Raw genomic sequence first — 22,645 nt, forward strand, 5'->3', positions numbered from 1 at the left:
GACCTTCTCAACAGGCAGAGCCGTTTACAGTTTCGTCCACCATTTGAGGAGGTGCGAGCTCGGTATTTCAGGGAGATGAAGCGTTTCATCTCAATCCCAAACCAATTCAAAGGAGTCAGCATCCAGGGGGAGGAGGTTATCTTCAACATAATGATAAACAGAAACGCCTCTGGGTTCCTCACTATTTTCAGCAAAGCTGAGGACCTCTTTAGCCGCCTTCAGGCCACACAAGATAAGTTCAAGGTGAATTACCAGAACAGAGTGTGACTTTGAAGATGAGTATAACAGAAAGCTATGGTAGAACTTTATGTCCAGATTGCCTTAATACAAGTGTGAGGACATTTTGTTCAGAAATTAGACCAGATTTGAACATTTAAAAGAAGGTTAAATATTTACTCTCCTGCCACCTTTTGCTAAGTGAGACTTTGTTCAGTTCTCTAATTTGTTTTCTTTGAAAGAATGAAACTTTGATCACTCATGCTTCTCCATTTATATACTGTAGCTCTGTTGTTTTTACTGTCAGCATTTTCCCCCTAGGAGTACCCCCTCGAGAACATTAAGGAACAGTTTGCTATCTTGTCACTTAGTCAAGCATATCTAACTCACAGGGGAGAAACCCTCAACCTCATACTTCTCTATTATCCTCTAGTTCTGTTTTTATTTCGTCATTTGTGTTTCATGGTAGGACATTCAGTTTCTGTCACCTTTAACACAAAGCTATTTAAAAATGGGAAATATGCTCTCCGACTAACTGACATTTGTCTGGTTTGTCTAGGAGTGGGTGATGCTGGGCCAGGTAGATTTAGAGAAGTTGGTCGAGACTCACCTCACGTCTGTGCAGGACTGGGAGAGAAATTTCAAGGCCCTCAAGGCCAGAGGGAAAGAGTCAGAACGCCTCCCCAGGTACATGTAACAACAACAGATTTAATCAATTAATAAATCTAATCCAATCATATTAAACAGCAAATACAACAAAAATGGAAATAGATTTAATAAATACATAGATTTAATCCTTGGTTAATTGTTTGGTGCAGTTCACATTATTTTAACAACAGATCTGGTTTTCTCCTCGTCAGCCAGGAGAGGGTAGACTGTATTACAGTCAACTGTGAGCCGGTGAAAGCCACCATTGATGACCTGATCCAGAGATTGTTTGACTTGCTGCTCTTGTCACTTAAGAAATCTATACAAGGTAACCACCTTCACATTTTTCCTCCAGTCATTTAATTCTTTGCATTTTGTTAATGCCTTTTTTGCTCTAGTGTTAGGCCAAATGAAATCCCCTTTTACAGTCAGATCCTTTTTTATGTTTATTTTTTTCCCTTAATTTCAGGCCATACACAGGCCATAGAGAGCTTTATTTCAGAGTCAATGGAAGCACTGGTCACACGACCTGAAAGCATGGAGGAGATTGGTGCAGCTTCTGGCAAATACAGCCAGATCGTTGCTCGTAAGCCTGAAGTAAGACATACATACACCTAAAACTTGCTTAACTGGGAAAATAGTGTTAATAAGTTAGACTGTGTAGGGTTTGTTACCTTACTTTACTCCTTTAAGTCAGTATAACTATTAGAGATATTAGGTTTTGTTAATATTAAATCAAATAAAATTTAGATTTTTTTTTACAAATGTATCATATTTCAGACACTTACATGGCAATGCAGTGTAGCTCAGATGTTGCCTATATAGTATGAAAGATATTGTATTTGATGTTTGTTCCTAGATCTTGCCTCAATTCCAGTTTGCTGAGGAGAAAAACTGCCTTCTGCGTGCTGTGGCTGGGGCAGGTCTGGACTCATTATCCTCACTGAGGGCCAAGTGGGACAAACTGGAACTTGTCATGGAGAGCCATCAGCTAATGATCAAAGACCAGGTGAAGTCAACACATATTAACTTTAGATAGAATTACTATTCAGCAACTAGGAGTGCACAACATATCGGCATTAACATCTGTATCGGCTGATGTTAGTGTTAGACCAATATATATTACATATATAATATTGGTGAACATCAAATTTCTGCCATAACAATAATATTAGTATAGGGTATTGACATCAGCCCAAATTTTAATATTGGTGCATCTGTATCTGCAACCTACTGCAGATACGGATCCAGAGAAGTATTCACATCTCTGGACTTATTTATGTTTTCCAACTGCAAACTTCACAAAGCAGTACTTTATAATGATTTGTCAAAGTAAAAACATATTGGAGTTCCAAGGACATGAGTAATTTCTTTTAGCTACTTTTTGTCCTAACAGGTGAGGTTTTTGCTGCTTCTCTGTTCTTGCTTGTTTGGTTCTTAGGTAGAGGTGATGCGAAATCATGCAGCTGGTCGTATCAGTGCCTACAGGGCAGATTTGGAGCGCTTCAAAGCACGCTGGGACCAACTAAAACCTAAAGATGAGATGCTTGAGACTGGTGATCATGCCGCCCTGCTTGCTTGCCTTCAGACAATCAGAGACAAACAGCAGGAGTTCCAGGATTTGGAGCTTGTACGCAATAAACTGCTGTAAGTTTGGTTCAATTTGATGAACTTATATTAAGGGTAGATGGAAGACCAGGCAGGGGGAATTTCTTCTTGTATACTATATTCTACATATTCTGCTCTAACAATGGTATTCACTTCCACCTCAGTTTAGAACAAAGTGAATTTTAATAGAAGAGTAAGCAATATATTTTACATTACCTTTTGCAGGGAAGACTGCACATATTTTAAGCTGGACCCTCCAGATTTCTCCCTGGCAGAAGACACAAAAAGAGACATGGATGAGCACAGTCAGATGTGGATTCTGTATGAGGAGTGGCAGCAAGGCTTCACAGAAAAGGCCCAGGAAGATTGGATCACATTCAGGTTTGGCTGCTAAGATAGACCCAGAAGATAATAATGTGCTTATTACATCAAATGTATTTTTTCATGTGTTTGTTTGCTGGGTTTTACAGGAGTAAAACATATGTGTTTGAGGAGTTTCTCTTTACATGGCAAGACCGATTGAGAAAACTAGAAAAACCAACAGCCATGTCTGTTAAACTCCAAGGAGAAGTGGACAAATACAAGGTGTGGACAATACGAAAAAAAAAAAAAATTTTTTTGCTGTGTTGGATTTTTTTTTACGTTTTCCATTTTTGCAACAAAAAAATATCTATTTTCTTACAAAGGAGCAAAGAGTTATATCTAGAGAGGTTGTGTTGTATTGTGTCTTTAGTTGAGACAATCCAGTTGAAGGTAAAATAAAACATATTATACCTGTACTGGAAATTTTATGTTGATATACAAATTTGCTCTTAAATGTCATGAGAGTTAATGTTTACCTTATTACAGTCGAGTCAGGAATTGAGCATTACATTACAATGAGTTTCCATTCTAGATATATTTTTCTAAACATTTGGTGCAATGGTTTTGTGTTTGTGTATTTATGTCTGTATTTTTCTCTGCTTGGTCAGAACATGGTACCTGTGCTCAAGTATGTTCGCGGGGAGCACCTTTCACAGGACCATTGGTTGGACATGTTTCGTCTGCTGGGTCTTCCACGAGGGACCACCTTAGAGAGACTTACCTTTAATGACCTCCTCGGAGTAGCAAATACCATCATAGAGAAAGCGTTGGAGCTTAAGGTTTGTACGAGCATGCCTATGGATGAGAATTACTGATCTAAACAAAGGTAAATGTGAAAATAATTTCAAGTGTTGGTAAATCAGGTTAAGATATTATCTAAACATTTCTTGGGATGAGATGTAAAATTTGCCCCCTTCATTTTTAATGGTTGATGATTCTGAGCCTTTTTAAAAATAATAATATTAGACACTGTACTTAAAGAAAATATGAATAAATAAAATTAATTTGTAATGCAAAATTTGTATTTTCAACCACCTTTTCTGTATAAATATGTCAATTGTACTTAGAATTCATATTCCTTAAACTAATATTGTCATGTTGAATCCTTAACATTTCATGTATTTTATTGCGATTATATGTGATATACCTTCTCCAGGTCTCACATAAATGTCTTTAGCACACATTTGAATTTGTCTTACCTCACACACACACACACAAATCTAAAATGTATGGCAGGTTTTTGTGTTCACCCTGTCAGAGGCAATACATTGTGGAACCACCTTTTGCTTGCATTGTAGCTGCAGATTTGTGGGAGGCATATGTGTTGCAGCTTTGCACATCAAAAAACTGAAATTTATCCATTCTTCTCTGCAAAAAAGCTGAGGCTCAGTCAGAATGAATGTAGAACAAGTCTTACAGCAGATTTTGGGGGCTATTTCAAAATGCATTAAGCACAGTAATGATGTGAGCCAGCAACTTTTAATTATCTCTCTTTAAGAAGCAGTAAGCTCTGAACATGTTGTTGTTTTCACATGTTTTCTTTGTTTACTGCAGGATCTAAATAGTCGTGCTCAGGCAGAGGTGTCAATCAGAGAAGCCCTAAGGGAGCTGGATTTGTGGGGTGCTGCAGCCATTTTCACTCTCACTGAGTACACAGACAGCAGTGGGCGCACACTAAGTCTCATCAAGGACTGGAAGGATATAGTCAACCAGGTGACGTGAAACCACCTTGTTGTTTTAAGTGGATGTGTGTGTAAAAGGTCTATAAAATAAGGACTACTAATTACATGTTGGGACACAGTGATTACAATTTATTATCATAGAGTTGGAAATAACTTCATTATAGTAAAAATTGATTTAACAGTAAATATATCACCTCACTAGTCATAGAGTGAGTGCTAAATTACATTCAGAGTAACTTACAGGAGTCTGTTTGACTGTTTTGCTTATATTCTTTGAGTAGGTGTCACTTTCATGCTTTATTATCAATTTATTTGCAAATGTTAATCGATTTGGCTCAAATTCTGTCCACTTTCTGCTTCTAAAAAAGGCTGCATGCAAACATTTTAGCATTTAATTCAAAAAGAAGAGAATATTATTATTTAACTAGATAAGCTTTCTTTTTGTTACGTAATTTTTCAGGCTGGTCTTAAACTTAAACCTAAGAACTTACCTTAAATTACTGTTTTAGAGGAAAAGATGATGTTGAAAAGATATGTTGTAGGAAATACAGGCACATTAATATGCACTGAAATGTTACGGCTTAGCAAACACTGACTTTATCACCATTCTCTGCTCATACAGGTGGGAGATAACCGCTGTTTGCTGCAGTCTTTGAAAGACTCACCCTACTATGGCAACTTCCAGGACAAGGTTAGATCAGATTATTGTAAACTTGAATTTGTGAATATTTGTTCCTTAGGATTCGACAAGTTTACAGATCTTAACATTTTTAAGTGGTTATAGCCAAAATAATAACATTGATGCATTGTCTCTTCAGATCAGCCTGTGGGAGGTTCGCCTGTCAGATTTAGATGAGTATCTGCTTAACCTTAATGCCATTCAGAGACGCTGGGTTTACCTAGAGCCTATTTTTGGAAGAGGAGCGTTGCCTCGAGAGGAGGCCCGCTTTAAACGAGTGGATGAAGATTTCAGGTACTCTGTACTTTGTCCCACATTCCCATCGAAATGCTGCCCATACTTTCTGTTTGCTAGTTGTTTTATATAAGTGTGTATTTTTTTATATGATAGTTACACAAAAGACATGAGGATATAGACCAGGGGTGCCCAAAGTCGGTCCTCGAGGGCCGGCGTCCTGCATGTTTTAGTTCTCTCCCTGCGGTCGTAACAACCTCCTCAGTTTGTCAATGTTCTTCTTAGGCCTTCTAACGAGCCATCATTGGATCCAAATGCGTTAAACCAGGGAGAGAACGAAAACATGCAGGATGCCGGCCCTCGAGGACCGACTTTGATACCACTGATATAGACAGATAATCAATAAAATGCATTTTATGGAAAAAAAACAAACACAATTTTTTTTCCACATATGCAACAGATGTATAATGTCAGACATCCAGAGGGACAACAGAGTTGTTTCTCTGAGCTCACGGGCTGGCATCAGAAACTCCCTGGTCACATTGCTGGATCAGCTGCAGCGCTGCCAGAAGTCACTGAATGAGTTCTTGGAGGTACATTTACAGACTTTGCTCTGTCCAAATATATTTTGCTTTCCAGCAAATAGTTAAATTGTTAAAATTGTGTGGCTTTTGCAGGAGAAGCGTTCTGCTTTCCCACGATTCTATTTTATTGGTGATGATGATCTTTTAGAAATTCTGGGACAGGCGACAAACCCGAGTGTCATCCAGTCTCACTTGAAAAAACTCTTTGCAGGTCGACCACCTCTCTTTTTTTTTAGTTGTTTTCATCATCTATATTGTGCTGATATATCTTGCTTCATTCCATCCTTTTGTTTCCCTGCCATCCGACTGGGCAGTAATAATTTAAACACTGAAATCTGCATGTATGTATTGTGCAGGCATCTACAGTGTGGTGTTTGACGAGCCATGCCAGAACATTGTCGCAATGTGTTCTTTGGAGGGAGAAGTAGTCCAGCTAAGAAACGTTGTGCACATCTCCAGTCTTGTTGAGGTATAGAATCTTCTGAAAGTTTTTTATAGGATGTAGTCCATGATGTATACTTGAGTTTTTTGTTGTAAAAATATTGTTTCCATTGTCAAGAATTGTATGTTGTGCTGACTGGAGCCAATACATTAAGTCTTATAATTTTTCAAGGTTTGGTTAAGTGAGCTGTCCTTGGAAATGAAGGAGACTCTGAAACATCTGCTGAATGAATGTCTGTCTATGGAGAGGAAAGGGGAAGTGGATCCCTCACGCTTCCCTTCACAGGTACACACACAAACACCTTTACATGCATAACTGTTTTTAAAGTCTGGTGAAACTGGACCACACAACTGTTTCAAATTATTAAATTATGTCAAAGATGACTGGAAGTCTAAATCATATCATTCACTCTAAGAAATACATATGTCTAATTTATCTTATGTTTGATGTAGATTCTCTGCCTGGCTGAGCAAATTCAGTTTACTGAAGATGTGGAAAGAGCTATAAAGGAGCAAAGTTTGCATCAGCTGGAGTTGGAGCTTAATAGCAAATTGGAGCACTACACCACAGTAGAAACCAGCTCAGATGACCATCCTAACACAGGTGGGTTGTTGTGGTTAATATTATCTTTAAACATTTGGTTTTGGCTTTTTTGTTTCATTCCAGAAAATGGGAACAGAACACATCCTGACAACAGACAAATAGATCTGAGGCTCTTCTTTCAGATCTACAGAGCTCTCTCACTTATCAATCATCCCACATGCAATTTAACATCCCCTGATCTCTGCTGAGAAATATTTATTTGCAAAAATATTTTGGACCTCTTTTATTTCTTCATAATTATGCTGTAATTCAGAATTCTCAGAAGATGTGGGAATGTTATCCTAATAGGTGTTTTGAAGTTTTTAATCTTTTCTTCCCATAAAGGACTATTAATTTCTTTAATGGCAGTCACTGGTATCATATCATAATACATTTTGAAGTTCAGTTTCCACTTTTCCTTTAGGAGACATTGTTCAAAAGTCTGCTGTATGTTATATGTGTGAAACATGGTTTGTGATAGGTAGGCCTTTTTTATATATAATACTTGTATATACAGTATATATATATATGTATATTTTTTTGTGTGTGTGTTTTTCTGACCAATTCAGTTCTTTACAGATTGTAAGTTATTGTCTATTTTTGAAGGTATCCATAAAAATTGTGTGCTGGAGTTGGAATTTCTTTTGGAGACAATGATTTGCATTCTGCACTGCAAAACACAAAATTAATCACACTCAGGCCTTCATTAATATCTTCTGACCCTGTTGTCCTGAAATTACTGGGTTAGACATATAACTCACTAGTGGCAAGTCCCTTAAGATAAATTATGATTCTATAATCATTCTTATAGTTGTTGCCAGTTTTAGTGTGTACTTTACTCATTATTTTTTGTTTTGTGGAAGTTTTTTTCAGATAAATTGCATATCATTATGATTGTATGAGAATGTTTTGTGGAACCTCTTTGAAATTAATCTCACATTATCCACCAGTACTCATTTGTTTTATACTTTCTGCACAGTGATGTCCTAGTCAGTAATGTCCCATGATGTAGAAAAATGAAGTAAAGGATAGTGTGTTTGATTGTCACATAGTCAGACAGAAACTGTCTTTTTATGCACCTCACATCCTCTTGCATTGTTAGCGATCTCACTGTGATTAAAATGTTTTGTTTTATTTGTACAGGGGACATTGAGATAAGTTGTTCATGACTGATCTCGTGTGAATTTGTTCATAGGGGAAGTACCGTTTAAAACTCTGTAGACAGTTTCGGACTTAAAGCTATAATGACCCAAGGCTTAAAATATGGCTTCACAAAATGTGACAATTTTTTTTCCTCAGAACTCATATATAAAGAAAGAAATAAGAACTTTTCTATCTTAATGCAAGTTTGTTATTCATGCATGAGATGAAAAGTTTCTCCCTTGCACTTGTAATGGCACCATTTTATGGGACGTTGTTGAAAAATGGTAATTCAGCATGACTTTCAAAAATGCTCATACTGTAGCAGCATTGCTTATTTCTATACTTTCGTCTGTGAAATGTAACTTGGGGCAATTTTTTCTCACTGTAAGAAATTGGCAAAATGTGACTCCAGGCTTTTAAGCACGGTTATAGAGGACCTTTCTGTGTAATTTATTAAAGCATTGCATTGTAGATTAGGCTTATAAGATGTTTACAGATAACAAGGTTCATTCTGAGACTGTTTTGCACTTAAGCCTTAGCTATTCAAATGTAAAATGTTTTCAAGATAGCATCTCATTACATTACAGAATCCCTTAAGTACAACCTGGAGAGGCTGTAGCCTGTTCACAATAATTAAAGCAGCTAAAGTAATGCCAGAAGGGAACATCTAATTTTCAGATTTACATAAAAGAGCTGTTAACCAAAAAGGAGAAGAGGAACTTTTTTCCTTTGCCACAGAGACAAAACAAATTGGTAATTTGACAACATATTTGGCTACGTATTTTATCTGCTCCTATGCACAGACTTGGATGCATCTCTTTTTAAAATCAGTGAAGTAAATTTGCTATTTTTATCTTGAGATTATTATTTTTTTGATTATAAAAAGGGTTAATATAAAGGCTTCAGTAGTTTTTTGCTATACTCTGCTAAATCTTATGTGTTTGGTCGTAAGAATAAATGTGTCCGATAACCTTTGAGTCATTTGACAAAATATAAACATGGTATTACTTAGAATTAGGGATCATTTTTGTGGAAACATTTTAAAACAGGAAGTTCTCTAAGAGAAATGACCTCCTGGCACAGCATTTGTCATGCAAGCAAAGTTACTTCTGCAGCTTGGAAACTGTCTTTCATCAGCGATGACTGTTCTGTATACCAAACATAATACTCATCTGGATGAGTTGGAGACTAGAGTCACTTTCTAAATTGCCTCAAGTACAATTTTCAGCATTTTATGCTCATAACATCAGCATTAAAAAAAAGCAGCAGTTTTTTACCTTTCACTGACCTGTATCAAAAATAATAACTATCAACTCATTGACGAATTGTGTGTGATTTGATGTGTATTTAACTACAATATTTTTTTGTAGTTAAATAAGTATTAAATCTAGGTTAGGGCTAGGAACATGCTTTGATTCAGACTGATGCTCGTGTAGTTCTTTAGTTGTCTTATGGATTCAAACATCCTGTCTATTAAACAATTAACATATTTATTTGCCTTTTGTGCTGTGCAATCTTTAGAAAGCAGCAGTAACTTGTTAAATACTGCAATTGGTCTAAAAGAAAACTGGAAATTGGCGTTGGCCGGAAAATGTCTGATCGTTGCATTTCTAATTCTTTCTTTGCATTTCTAATGAGAGCAGCCTATTTTATAATAGATTAAAAAGTGTCATCTTCTCATCTCCATTCTGTTTTTAGCATGGAGGAGATCCTGACAGAGTAATCTTATACCCTGAAGATCAGACAAATGAAATTACAAATGAAGTATTTCCCTGTGAACCAAAAATACTTTATACATATGATTACATTACACTGTTTTTCTATTTCTATATGAGATATAATAGGGATTATTGTTTTGCACATGTATCTCTTAATACATGTGAAACCACTTTTCATGTGGTAAGATTTTGGTTGTTGCTTAAATTCATGTTGTTAATATTTATGCATGTCCTCCTGTTTAGAGTCCAATATCCTGCAGCTGAAGCTGAAAGCCTTGATCTTAGATATTATTCACAACATCAGCGTGGCGAAGCAGCTCAACCAGGCAGGCGTCACCAGTACTGACGACTGGGCCTGGAAGAAACAGCTCCGCTTCTACATGGGAACAGACAAAAGCTGCCGCATACACATGGTGGACGCACAGTTCAGCTATACCTATGAGTACCAGGTGGGACGAAAGCAAATTTAAGCATGTCAACCACAAACCAGCTCCACGTTAACTTAAAATAAAGTCACTTATTCTTCACACCTTGCAGGAATTTTCTTAGCACCAGAAATGGTAATTCCTCTTTTGACCTTTTGAGGGCACTGTTTATGCACATATCACAAGCTCAGAATAACCTTGCTGCAGATAACAGCTTTTTCCCCACTGCAGTTCTCAGTAAACACATGCTATACTCAGTCATACTCTTTACCTGTATTTTGTTTTCCTTTTCTTCAAAGATGCCTCTTTGTTTGCCTTTTAGTAGTTGCTGACGTGTTTTTATACCTTTGGTGCCGTTTTGCTAACATTTTTACTTCTTCTTTTTAACTGATTCCTCTATGGCACTCGTTCTCTCTCTCAGGGGAATGCTGCTAAGTTGGTACACACACCGCTGACCGATAAATGCTACCTGACTCTGACTCAGGCCATGAAGATGGGGCTCGGTGGGAACCCCTATGGGCCTGCTGGCACAGGAAAGACTGAGTCCGTCAAAGCTCTGGGGGGGCTCTTCGGACGCCAGGTGTTGGTGTTCAACTGTGATGAGGTGCAAAGAAACTTCATACGTGGGCAGGAATAGTTGACTGTTAACACTTTTTAAAGGGTATTAATGTTTAAAAAGTATTCAAATTAAATCCTTCAACAAGGATGAAATTTGAAGAACTTGAAAAATGTTTTAAGTCAGTTGGATGAGACATATTGTTTTATGATATATTTGCATTTTGTTTTTCTTCCTTTGGACTAAATGGAAATGTATCCGATTTCCATTTAGTTCCCACATGTATTTTTTTGGGAACAAATTAGATGAGCATTACTATTGTATGATATTCTAATAAGTTGATTATTCAGTAAGGATTTAGTTATTTATTAGGTTCCATTATTTACAATGTTATTGGCATACAGTGGCTCTCAAAGTTTGACCACTCCTGATAAAATACCAGATTTTGAGATTCAAAAATTAGTCAATGATAAAAGTCATGGATGGATTGATGGTTGACTCATTATTGAAGAAAACACAACATTCTTTTTTCCCCTTTTTCTTTTCCCAGGGTATAGATGTGAAGTCAATGGGAAGAATATTTGTTGGGTTGGTAAAGTGTGGAGCGTGGGGCTGCTTTGATGAGTTCAACCGTTTAGAAGAAGCTGTGCTATCTGCAGTTTCCATGCAGATTCAGGCCATCCAAGACTCATTGAAACACCACAAAAAAACCTGTGAGCTGCTGGGAAAGGAGGTAAGACAATAAATAAAAGTAGAGCCTGACAGATTCGTTTTAAACTACTAAAACACAACAAGTTAAACAGTTATATTTTGTGTGATTGTGCAAGTTTTTTATTATAAAATTGTATGTGCTACTTGCGTGTGGTACAGTGCCTTTTACTGATGTTCACCTCAAGTCAAATTCAGTTTTAATTGGTTATTTATTCATTGTCTGTTAGTGTTGTTGTGTCTTTTGCAATCAGTCAAAGAAAACAAAAGTGTTAAAATAATATATAAAAAAGTTTTGTTTATGGAGAAGAGCTTTTTTATTTCGTCCTATTTTCCAGGTGGAATTGGACCCCAACTCTGGGATTTTCATCACTTTGAACCCAGCAGGGAAAGGCTATGGGGGGAGGCAGAAGCTTCCAGACAACCTGAAGCAACTGTTCAGGCCTGTGGCCATGAGTCGGCCAGACAATGAGCTCATTGCTGAAGTCATCCTCTACTCAGAAGGCTTCAAAAATGGAGAAATACTGGGACGTAAGCTTGTTGCGATCTTTAACCTGGCCAGGTAAAAACTATGTGGGGAATTCTTTGTGGTATTGACATTTGTTTTGAAAACTTCCTATTGCAAATGTTACTCTGATTTTGTGATTCATTAAGTATTAAGATCACTAATGTCTAAAAGTGTATATTAACTTTGTGAGTGTATTTTCCCTAAATGTCCAACCTTGAGAGCTACAGTGGGTGCTGAAGTTAACTGAGACTTTGTGGAAATAAGCCTCTATTTGTGTATCCAGGGAGTTGTTGACACCCCAGCAGCACTATGACTGGGGTTTACGAGCGCTGAAGACTGTGCTTAAAGCCTGTGGCAGTCTTTTACAGCAACAGAGGAGAGGTCATAACAAGGAGAGGAGTAAGTCCCCAACTAGCTCTTTTTTTTTCTCCAATATTTTTCTGAGGCAATTTTACCTCTCCAATCTCAGAGCATGACAAGAAAATTATAAGGAAATGGTTGCTTTGCTAATCTCTCAAGAAGTATCCTTTGCTATCCCTAAGCTAAAACACACTTGTGGTACACAAATCTGTCACTGAGTATCATATTTGAAAAATGTTGCAAAAGCAGAGGGAAATATTTGAAAATCCTATTGAGCGGTATGACCATTAATCCATCAACTGCTGAAAGAGAGACATCTTTATTATAGTCAGTCCTACAATCAAATGATATGACTGATGCTTTCTTTCCTTCTGAATTTGAAGTGATTCTAATAAAGGAAGTCATTTGATTTGTAGGATTAATGGAGTTTGGAAGAAAAAAACAGTAAAAATGGCTGCAAGTGTCATGAATTGATGTTTTGACTGATTATACTCCCTAGTCTGAAAATATTAGTTTATGCTATGAGAACGAAGTTAAATAGATTGTTTTTCATCAGTGCCTGAAGGCAGAGGTTTTATTGTCTGACACTTTCCACAGTAGTATAGTCATGTCAGAATTTAATATCACTAAAATACTGACATTAGATGCTGTGTTAGGAAAATGACTAAATTTGTGGCAACTTCAAGAGCATTTTGAAACGGTTTTTCATGCATCCATGCATATTGCCAGGCTTCTTGTGCAGTCTGGAAAGGTGTGTAATTTGATTTCAGGTCTGGATAAGTATGGAAATAGAAAATAAGAATATTAAGAAATATTGATTTTCCACATTCCCATACTTTGCTTTCCGTTGCTTTGTTGTCTGGTGGTAGTTGTGGATGCAACCTTTAGGGTGACAGCTCCATTAAAATGCCTAATAAAGCAAAAATCATATGGACAAAAACATTGCTGTGGAAGCTTTAAAAATATGTAGATCTTTTTTGTAAAATTTAGCTGGAAGCAGAATCCTGTCATGCCACATATATTGTAATAAAATACAATTTTTAATTTTAATTTCAAATGTTTAAGTTAACTGCAGTATCTCCTCTCCTGTTCATCAAACCTCTTGTTAGCGGTCTCTTATACCTGGCTGTCATTTTTGCTTTTGTTCCACTCACCACTTCCCTAACTTCCTAGTGCTTTCCTCTCTGTCTCTCCTCTAATTCTCTCCTATCCCTTCTCTTTATTTCTTTCCTCCATTCTCTTTGAAATCCCAGTGGTCCACTACTCACTTTTTATCTGTCCAACATGCAGCCAGACACTCTACGAGTCTCCAAGGTTGTCTTGTTTGTCTCTGTGTTGTGTGTGTAAAAAAAAAAAGAATAGAAAAAAAGACAAACCGCAATTGCGCCTGCAGGAAAGACAAATGACTTTGGAGAGAACAAAAGTATTGACAAACTCTTAAATTATAATAGGTTTTTGCAATTGGCACAGTTTTAACAAGGGATGTGCATAAGAACAAAGGTAATAGTGACTTCAGTAGTTTACTCTTTTGTCTTTAATTCTACACTGGCCTTATTTTGTTTTTTCTTTACAGTTTTCGATTTACAACATGTTTTTAATGTTGTTGGTGTTGTCTCTTTCATCCACAAGCAGTTCAGGAGAGTAATCTGGTGGTGCAGGCACTGAGACTGAACACCATGTCCAAGCTGACATTTGCAGACAGCTCTCGTTTTGACGCCCTGGTCAGAGATGTCTTCTCTGGAGTTAATTTCACTGATGTGGAGGACCAGATCCTGATAGATGCATTAACACAAGTCTACTCGGAGGCACAGCTGGAACTCATACCCAGCCAGGTGTGTGTTGTACATTCAGAATATTCTGGCTAAACAACAAATGTTTTCAAAAATTAGAAGTCAAAGAAACACTAAAATAGGCTGATTGTTGACTGTTTCAGTTGAAGAAAGCAATGGAGCTGAATGAACAGCTGAGACAACGTATGGGTGTAGTGATTGTGGGGCCCAGCGGAGCTGGCAAGTCTACGCTGTGGAGGATGCTAAGAGCAGCTCTCAACAAGACTGGCAGAGTGGTGAGAAAAAAATGTCCATCTTAGATTTTCAGAAATTAGTATGCACTTCCATCTAAATTATTAATAATGGTATTATTAATCATTATGATAAATAATTTTCTGAGAAAATAAATTGTAGGTTTTTATTAACTTTGAGCCATCATCATCAAAATGAACTGAAATAAACAACTTCAAATATATCACATTGCGTGTAATGAATCTTAACTTACATAAGTTTCACCTTTTGAGTTAACTGAAAGTAGTTGAGCTTTTTAATGAAATTCAAAAATCTTAGGTGCAGCTATAAGTTTAGCATGATCAGTATTGGATTTTAACATATTTATGTTGCAATTTATTGTTTAACTTAAAGTAAAATTCTTTAGAAACATCCAGATTTGCGATTGTTGAAAAAATTGGAAGCTTAGTAACAGAGTTAAAAAAAGCAAGCTTTCTCAAGCCTGTCATCAAGGTGTGCTTCTTCTGATCTCTGAAGGTGAAACAGTACACAATGAATCCTAAAGCCATGCCCAGGCAGCAGCTCTTGGGACATATAGACATGGACACCAGAGAATGGTCTGATGGTGTTCTCACCCACAGCGCCAGGACTGTGGTCAGAGAACCACAAGGTAAGATGCACCCAAATTCACCGATGTGTGCCGCTTATCAAGACATTTTACATCTGAGATGGAGTTAAAATACTTATTTAAACCCTACCTATTAAATTTTATTTTGACATAATGATGCTGACTGGAGTATGGTACATGCATTGTACTCCTTTTGTTTTCTAGATGTGAACTCCTGGATAGTGTGTGATGGAGACATTGACCCAGAGTGGGTTGAAAGTCTAAACTCTGTCCTTGATGATAATCGTTTGTTAACCATGCCCAGTGGCGAGCGTATCCAGTTTGGACCCAATGTGAACTTCCTGTTTGAGACCCATGACCTGAGCTGTGCCTCTCCAGCAACCATATCTCGCATGGGCATGATCTTTCTCAGGTCAGGCAGTGTTCAAAGAAAGCTTAAACATGCAGTTATGTCTGATCTTTTCAATTTCTTAGTTTGTGGTTTCATTTTTTTATGAAGTATTATTTTATTGATTTTGGCTGTGTTAAGTCATTGGTGTGCAGCACTTTGGTGCAATGTTTGCTTTAAAGTGCTGTTGAAACAAAATTAACCTTTAAATTTATCTCTTGTTCTTCCTGCTTGCATCCCTAGTGATGAAGACATTGATGTTGGTGCTTTAGTGAAGTCGTGGATAAGGGGTCAGCCTGAGGAGTGTCGCAGTAACCTAGAAAACTGGCTGGGCGACTACTTCCAAAGAGCTCTGGACTGGGTTCTTAAACAGGCAGGTTACTTCCAATAGACCATGGGTCAAACATAACAATCTGTTATTGTGGTTAATTCAAAATACGTTATTTTTTCTTTGAGGTTTATTCAATGTTGATAGAATTTTACACACCCCAAAAACTGTGGCCGTGTTTGCTAGATATAGGTAAACTCTAGACTTGTCCAACTACAGGTGAATGTATTGACTACATTAGTTTTTAATAGCTAACATTCTAGGAGCACTAATCACTTCTTAAAAACCAAGACTCACTTCTTGTTGGCACTTGCGTCTTGAGTGAACCTTGTATATCTCAGATTCCATCTTTTTTCTGACCTCCAGAATGACTTTGTGGTGGAAACTAGTCTGGTGGGCACAGTATTGAATTCTTTGTCCCACCTCAATGCTGTGTCTGAGAGAGGAGAGTTTATTGTTGGTCTTCTAAGGGGCCTTGGAGGAAATCTCAATCTCAAGACACGACATGAGCTTGCTAAAGAGGTAAGAACTGTTTTTTTTTTCTTTTGAGTTGTAATCTGCAAGTCTTAAAGTCATAATTAAGTTAAGGTTTTTAATCTTGCAGTTGCTGAGCTGGGCAAGAGAAAGTCCACCAGATGCCAGAAAACCACTTGATACCTTCTATAATTCCGACAGTGGCCACCTAGCAGCTTATACATTTCAACGTCCTGAGGAGCTCACCTTGGAGCATTTTTTTCACACACATGTTCTACCTGTAATAGAGACTCCTGGCATGCAGAGAGGTTTGCACGGTTTCTCTCCATGGCTCACAGCTCGGCACAGGCAGCCCTTCATGGTGGTTGGACCAGAGGGCTGCGGAAAGGGGTAGTTACACATGCACTACACAAGTGCACACAAACACAATATGCAGATATATTTAAGCCATAAAAAACTGTCAAGTGGTTCCCACCTTTTAGGTTTAATCTGCAGTTTCCTGCACTTGAAAAGGCAGCTTGTTTAAATACCACTTAAACAAATAATTATTCTTGAAACTAAGTGTAAAATATTCAGCATTAAACTACCCAAAATCAAGTAAATATTAGTTTAGTTAGTTTTAGCCTTTATGTTTTAGATGGTACCATTTAAACATACACATTTTAACAGCACTTTACTAAATATTGACTATGTGCAACATGAATTTTAAATTTCCCGATTTTTACCAGGTTCAGTTTTTAGAGTGATTTTAGGAGGCAGGTGGAATACTCCACAGTCGAGCACGTACGGGTATGAATATTATTAAACACTCCTCCTCTGCACTCTGTGGGTTTGGAAATGGGTTTGGGAGTCAGTGCCTGAGGATACTTGCTGTCCCCTGCAGGTTATAACAGAATAGCGCATCAGTACTTCAGGACCTGATGGTTAGAATTCCACAGATTAGTTTTTCATGGACTCACCAAGAGGCCAGCCATTGGGAGATTATTTCACTGATAACACTTGAGAAATGTTGTGTTATCAGTGAAATTATCTGCCAATGGAACTAATTCTACTTTTCATCAATATCAAGGAATTATTGACTTAAAACAAGCTAATATAGCTTGCTTAAAAGTTACTTATAAGTTAGTTTTGTCTTATTTCAAATGTACTAGGATATTTGCACTAGAAACTAGGCCAACGTTACCAGATTGTGTTTTTGGCAGAGAAAACTGTTTTGAATACAGACATATGTTCATTTCCTTCTTGTATCAATCAATCAAGTGTATTTGTATAACATATTTCAGCAGCAAGGCAGTTCAAAGTGCTTTACATCATAAAAGCACACACACAAATACAAAGTTGTAGAACACAGTCAACAATTGTCAAGTGCCATCGTTATCATTGATTATGTTTCAGAAACAACTCTAAACAGTTGGGGGTTTCGTCACGATTTAAAGGCACCCAGTGTTTTGGTTGTTTTGCAGTTTTCTGCAAGACAGCTAGTTTGTTCCTGATTTGTGGTACACAGAAGCTGAATGCTGCTGCTCCATGTTTGGTTCTGGGAATGCAGAACCAGAACTCCTTAAACTTGTTTATATTTTCTCATATTAACACCATAAACATCTATGTGCTTTATTGGGATTATTTGGGTTACATCAAAACACAGTTACTCATAATATTGCAGTGAAAAGAAAAGGACACATGGTTTTTAACCCCTTAACCGTCATAATGACCGGTGTTCTCATGTGCCCATTGACTTACATGTAAACATTTTGAGGGGGACACCTAAGGGGTTTTAAAGATATTTTTTCTTCAAAAAAATCTGTAAAGTGTGGCATGTCTTTCTCTTCACACCCCTTTCACTTTGTTGCCGAGTGTTGACTCATATAGGCTGAACACAAATACATGCCACATTTTACAGATTTTTATTTAACCAATAGTAGAAAACCTGCATGAAAATTCAAGATTTTTATCCAACATATGAAATAATTTAATTCTCAGGTGACTGATGTGGAAAAACTAAAACAGTATATTATTGAATAAACTTTTTCTTCAGAATTACATATCCAGTTGTCCCATTTTCTTATGTTGTTCTTTTTTTGGAAAGGAAAGGTTAACAAGATCACAGTGGAGAAGAATTTATTATGCTTTAGAGACAGAGTTGTTTAAATCAAGCCCGAGAAATGACAAAATCACACAATCAGCAACCAAATCAAAGGAACTTTTATTCAAAACTTGACCTTTCTTATGAAAGCACTGACAGCTCAAAATAAGAATGCAATCTGTGTTTACTGCTCTCAGGTGTGCACATGTTCACCAGGAGTTGTTCTGTTGGAAATAATTGCGTCCTCCACCAGGCACTAAAAGAACAATCGCCACTCAGTTTGCCTTTTACTCTTAAGTTCAGTCTGTTGTTTTTTTTTTCTTATCTTGCTCTCCTCTGTCTAAAAGGTCACTATTCCAGGTAGGGCACTGGGCTTCTCAATTGATTCCTCAGAAAAATAACAAGAAATTTAGTAACAAGCAATATCAGAGCAAAATTTAATCCGCTTGTACATGCAGTCACTTGCCAGATATTGTCTCATCCTCATAAAATATGTATCCTTCCCTTTGGGTCTGCAATTACAAACATTGTCCTAAGATCCAAAGAGACTCTTTTATTAAAAGCAACACAGATGTAGTTCTTCTCATTCTTGCTCACTGTTCTGACACAATCCAAACATAAATGATACTGAGCTGTGTTAAAAGTAAGCTATATATTTAAACTGATCTGAAATGTTGCTGCAGTATGTGATCATGTCTAGCAATACACAAGTGCTTGAGTGTTTTATTTGTCCCCTTTTTGTATATCACTTACTATCTAGCATGCTCCTGCGCTACGCCTTTGCCTCACTGCGTTCCACACAAGTCGCCGTGGTCCACTGCAGCGCCCAGACCTCCTCTCGCCACGTCCTCCAGAAGCTCAGCCAGACATGTCTGTTGCTAAGCTCGAACACGGGCCGGGTGTTCAGACCTAAGGACTGTGAGAACCTAGTCCTTTACTTAAAGAATATCAATCTGCCCAAACCAGACAAATGGGGAACCAGTAACCTTATAGCCTTTCTGCAACAGGTAAAGATGATCACAAACATGGAGATCAGCTAATATGATGTTGTCCAATTACATCAGTGAAGTAAAGCCAGTCTGACATAATCTTACAGTAGCACCTCTTTTACTCTTCAATTTTGATCTAGGTTTTGACATATAAGGGGTTTTATGATGAAAACCTGGAGTGGGTGAGCCTTGAGAATATTCAGGTGGTGGCCTCCATGTCAACAGGAGGTACGGTCGGCACCCATTCACTCACCTCCCGTTTCTCCTCAATCGTACGCATCTGCACCATAGAGTAAGTGTGCAACTACTTCCACAGACCCAAAGATTAGTTAATTCAAAGTAACTAATTCATTAGTTAATTTTGAACTTTCTGTTCTATTATCCTCTACTACTTTACTCTGCGTCTAGCTATCCAGACAGAGAGCAGCTGCAGACCATCTACTCAGCTTACCTTCAACCAATTCTCCATCATAGCCTGGGGAACCAAGCTGCCTGGGCCAGCACAGGAAAAACGCACCAGCTTGCAGGATCTCTTGTGCAAGTCTATGAACAGGTATTAAGAGAATTCATTTTCAGGGGTTGTTTTTTCCTGACTATATGTCAGGGAAAAACATATAGTCATGGTTATGGCTGATTCAGTTTAGGTACAAACTAAACTGAATCAGCCATATTCCTTTAGCTCTAAAGATCTAAGGGATCTTTAGATAATTTTGGGAAGCAGATTACCTCTTTTGACCAAATAGTTCTTCAATGAGTGCAAAACAAAGGAACTGGCTGATTCAGTTTAGGTACAAACTGAATCAACTATAGTGGTTATATGATTTCCTGTTGATGTTTTCCTAAAAAGAATCGGCTTTAGTGTCATGTCATGGATGAAGGAGTGTAGCCATACCACAACACTCAGAGTTAATCTAATTTAAATGTCAACTAGCTTAAATGGTAACTTTTATGTTTCATAAATGTATTAAAACTTCCAACTGATGTGAAGTTGATCCTTGGAGGATTCCCCATATATTAGATTTTAAAGGCTGTGTACAGAACAGTTCTCTTTACCTGTTGTCAAGGTCTGGTTCACTTGGTTTTGTTTTAACATATACTGTTTTTGTTTCTGCCCCTATTAGGTCAGAACAAGGTTTACAGTGGACGATCACAGTCACTACCTGTTCACGCCTTGTATCCTCACGGAATGGGTTCTCAGTTTGCTGCGATATGACCTTACTGCAGGTAACTACAGCCAATAGTCAAATTTCACTTAAATCAGCATCTGGTCATGTTATGTGTTTTTGTACTTTTTCAATAAAATGTGGTTAAAATTTTTTTTTTGCTTTTTAAAAAAAAAAAAAAAGTAAATCTTCTATTCTTTTGAATCAATCAATCAATCAAATTTTATTTGTATAGCACATTTCAGCAGCAAGGCATTTCAAAGTGCTTTACATCATAACAAACACAGAATCACAATGCAATCTAGAATCAATCATTAAGTCAAGTTACATCAATAAATTTGTAATTGATTACATTTCAAATACAATTCTAAACAGGTGGGTTTTCAGTTGAGATTTAAAAGAAGTCAGTGTTTCAGCTGTTTTACAGTTTTCTGGAAGTTTGTTCCAAATTCGTGGTGCATAGATGCTGAAAGCTGCTTCTCCTCGTTTGGTTCTGGTTCTGGGGATGCAGAGCAGACCAGAACCGGAAGACCTGAGAGGTCTGGAAGGTTGATACAGATCTTTAATGTATTGTGGTGCTAAGCCGTTCAGTGATTTATAAACTAACAACAGTATTTTAAAGTCTATTCTTTGAGCTACAGGGAGCCAGTGGAGGGACTTTAGAACTGGTGTTATGTGCTCTATCTTCCTGGTTTTAGTGAGAACGTGAACAGCAGCATTCTGGCTCAGCTGCAGCTGTTTGATTAATTTGTTGGACAGACCTGTGAAGACGCTGTTGCAATAATCAATACGACTGAAGATGAACGCATGGATGAGTTTCTCTTGATCTGGCTGAGACATTAGTCCTTTAATCCTGGAAATGTTCTTCAGGTGATAGAAGGCCGACTTTGTGACTGTCTTTATGTGGCTCTGGAGGTTCAGGTCAGAGTCCATCACTACTCCCAGGTTTCGGGCTGATCGCTAGTTTTCAGTTGTAATAACTGAAGCTGTGCATTGACTCTAGATCGTTCCTCTTTAGGTCCAAAAATAATAACTTCAGTTTTGTTTCTGTTCAGCTGGAGAAAATACACCATTGATCTTGTTTCTGTAAATAACTTTTTATCCATTTTAGATCTAAAGCTTATGATAAACAAAAAAATTAGAATTTAATGACAAGTATTAAGTCCTTGTAGTCATTTCAGGAAAAAAAAAATTGTTGGGCAAGATGAAGCTTCAATATATATAATCATAAAAAAATCTCCATGAGACTTAGTGTTTGGATGCTCTAAATTTTTACCACCCCTTTTTTTTCTTTCTTTCTTGTCTTTGTTCAGTTCCTTTCTGTCACTTGTCTTGCTCTCCTTCTTTGATCCTCTCTTCCTTCTTCTCTTCTTCTGTTGCTCATTTTCCTCTTTGTTGAATGTATTCCAGCTGTGATAGTCTGATTATTAATTAATTAATTAAATGTCGATATACAAAATTCTCTTTTCCCATGATGATCAATTCTTCAACTAACTTTGCATCTTCTTCCCATTTCCCTACCTTCCTGATTACCTTCTTTCTGGTATGTATAAACTTTCTCTTCTTTTTTCTGTGATTTTCCTTGTGCATTTGTCTTTGCTGAGTTTCTCTATACATGCATGGTACCATTTTTATTCACTTTTATGACCTTGGTGTTTAAGTCATTACAATGTGACTTTTTGACAGCAAATTTAAGGCACGGAATCATCTTGTCATCTCGCTACAACATACCTATATAACATACGTAGATCTAGCTGTATATATGGATATTACATTTAAAACTGCCACCTACGAAAAAAACATTTTTCAGACTAGTCACCCCCACCTACGCACACCTGCCAGAAGGCCTTCCTACAGTGACATCATGCTCTGAGAAAGAGACAGCTGGGAGCCCTTCAATAACTGGTTTGAACATTTTCTAACAGCACAGCCTAATGTGGTACACATAGCCCTCAGACACTCCAAATACCAATTTAATGGGATATGAAGGCATCTGTAGAATCCAAGTCCACTCCACAGAGATACTAGAACAGTCAGAGCCTAACAAAACAAACTATCACCCTGTGAAATGTTTGTTTTGTGATTTATCAGAAAACAAACTTTTCTGAGCAAAGGAGGTTTTAATAGCAAAAGAGG

General features: G+C 37.3%; 1 protein-coding gene across 8 annotated transcripts in view; it reads left to right on the forward strand.

The window, feature by feature from the left end:
- The window catches only part of dync2h1 (dynein cytoplasmic 2 heavy chain 1), a 105,438-nt gene that overhangs the window by 10,686 nt on the left and 72,107 nt on the right, over window positions 1-22,645 (forward strand). For 6 of the 8 annotated variants that reach the window (XM_023351403.1, XM_023351408.1, XM_023351406.1 and 3 more), the window contains exons 19-51: window positions 15-243; window positions 776-903; window positions 1,077-1,192; window positions 1,334-1,461; window positions 1,724-1,873; window positions 2,306-2,511; window positions 2,698-2,853; window positions 2,943-3,057; window positions 3,444-3,614; window positions 4,390-4,548; window positions 5,140-5,208; window positions 5,336-5,490; window positions 5,891-6,023; window positions 6,108-6,225; window positions 6,371-6,483; window positions 6,628-6,741; window positions 6,909-7,059; window positions 10,143-10,348; window positions 10,746-10,928; window positions 11,431-11,613; window positions 11,927-12,150; window positions 12,380-12,495; window positions 14,086-14,288; window positions 14,390-14,521; window positions 14,994-15,126; window positions 15,289-15,496; window positions 15,716-15,845; window positions 16,167-16,322; window positions 16,405-16,664; window positions 19,118-19,364; window positions 19,487-19,638; window positions 19,755-19,899; window positions 20,468-20,570. In XM_023351403.1, the coding sequence (XP_023207171.1) occupies window positions 15-243; window positions 776-903; window positions 1,077-1,192; window positions 1,334-1,461; window positions 1,724-1,873; window positions 2,306-2,511; window positions 2,698-2,853; window positions 2,943-3,057; window positions 3,444-3,614; window positions 4,390-4,548; window positions 5,140-5,208; window positions 5,336-5,490; window positions 5,891-6,023; window positions 6,108-6,225; window positions 6,371-6,483; window positions 6,628-6,741; window positions 6,909-7,059; window positions 10,143-10,348; window positions 10,746-10,928; window positions 11,431-11,613; window positions 11,927-12,150; window positions 12,380-12,495; window positions 14,086-14,288; window positions 14,390-14,521; window positions 14,994-15,126; window positions 15,289-15,496; window positions 15,716-15,845; window positions 16,167-16,322; window positions 16,405-16,664; window positions 19,118-19,364; window positions 19,487-19,638; window positions 19,755-19,899; window positions 20,468-20,570 (5,192 nt within the window). The remainder of the gene's footprint in view (window positions 1-14; window positions 244-775; window positions 904-1,076; window positions 1,193-1,333; window positions 1,462-1,723; window positions 1,874-2,305; window positions 2,512-2,697; window positions 2,854-2,942; window positions 3,058-3,443; window positions 3,615-4,389; window positions 4,549-5,139; window positions 5,209-5,335; window positions 5,491-5,890; window positions 6,024-6,107; window positions 6,226-6,370; window positions 6,484-6,627; window positions 6,742-6,908; window positions 7,060-10,142; window positions 10,349-10,745; window positions 10,929-11,430; window positions 11,614-11,926; window positions 12,151-12,379; window positions 12,496-14,085; window positions 14,289-14,389; window positions 14,522-14,993; window positions 15,127-15,288; window positions 15,497-15,715; window positions 15,846-16,166; window positions 16,323-16,404; window positions 16,665-19,117; window positions 19,365-19,486; window positions 19,639-19,754; window positions 19,900-20,467; window positions 20,571-22,645) is intronic. The other 2 variants (XM_023351405.1, XM_023351410.1) reach the window with 1 other exon arrangement.

The sequence above is a fragment of the Xiphophorus maculatus genome, chromosome 18, assembly GCF_002775205.1.
Source record: "Xiphophorus maculatus strain JP 163 A chromosome 18, X_maculatus-5.0-male, whole genome shotgun sequence".
In the NCBI taxonomy this organism is placed as follows: Eukaryota; Metazoa; Chordata; class Actinopteri; order Cyprinodontiformes; family Poeciliidae; genus Xiphophorus; species Xiphophorus maculatus.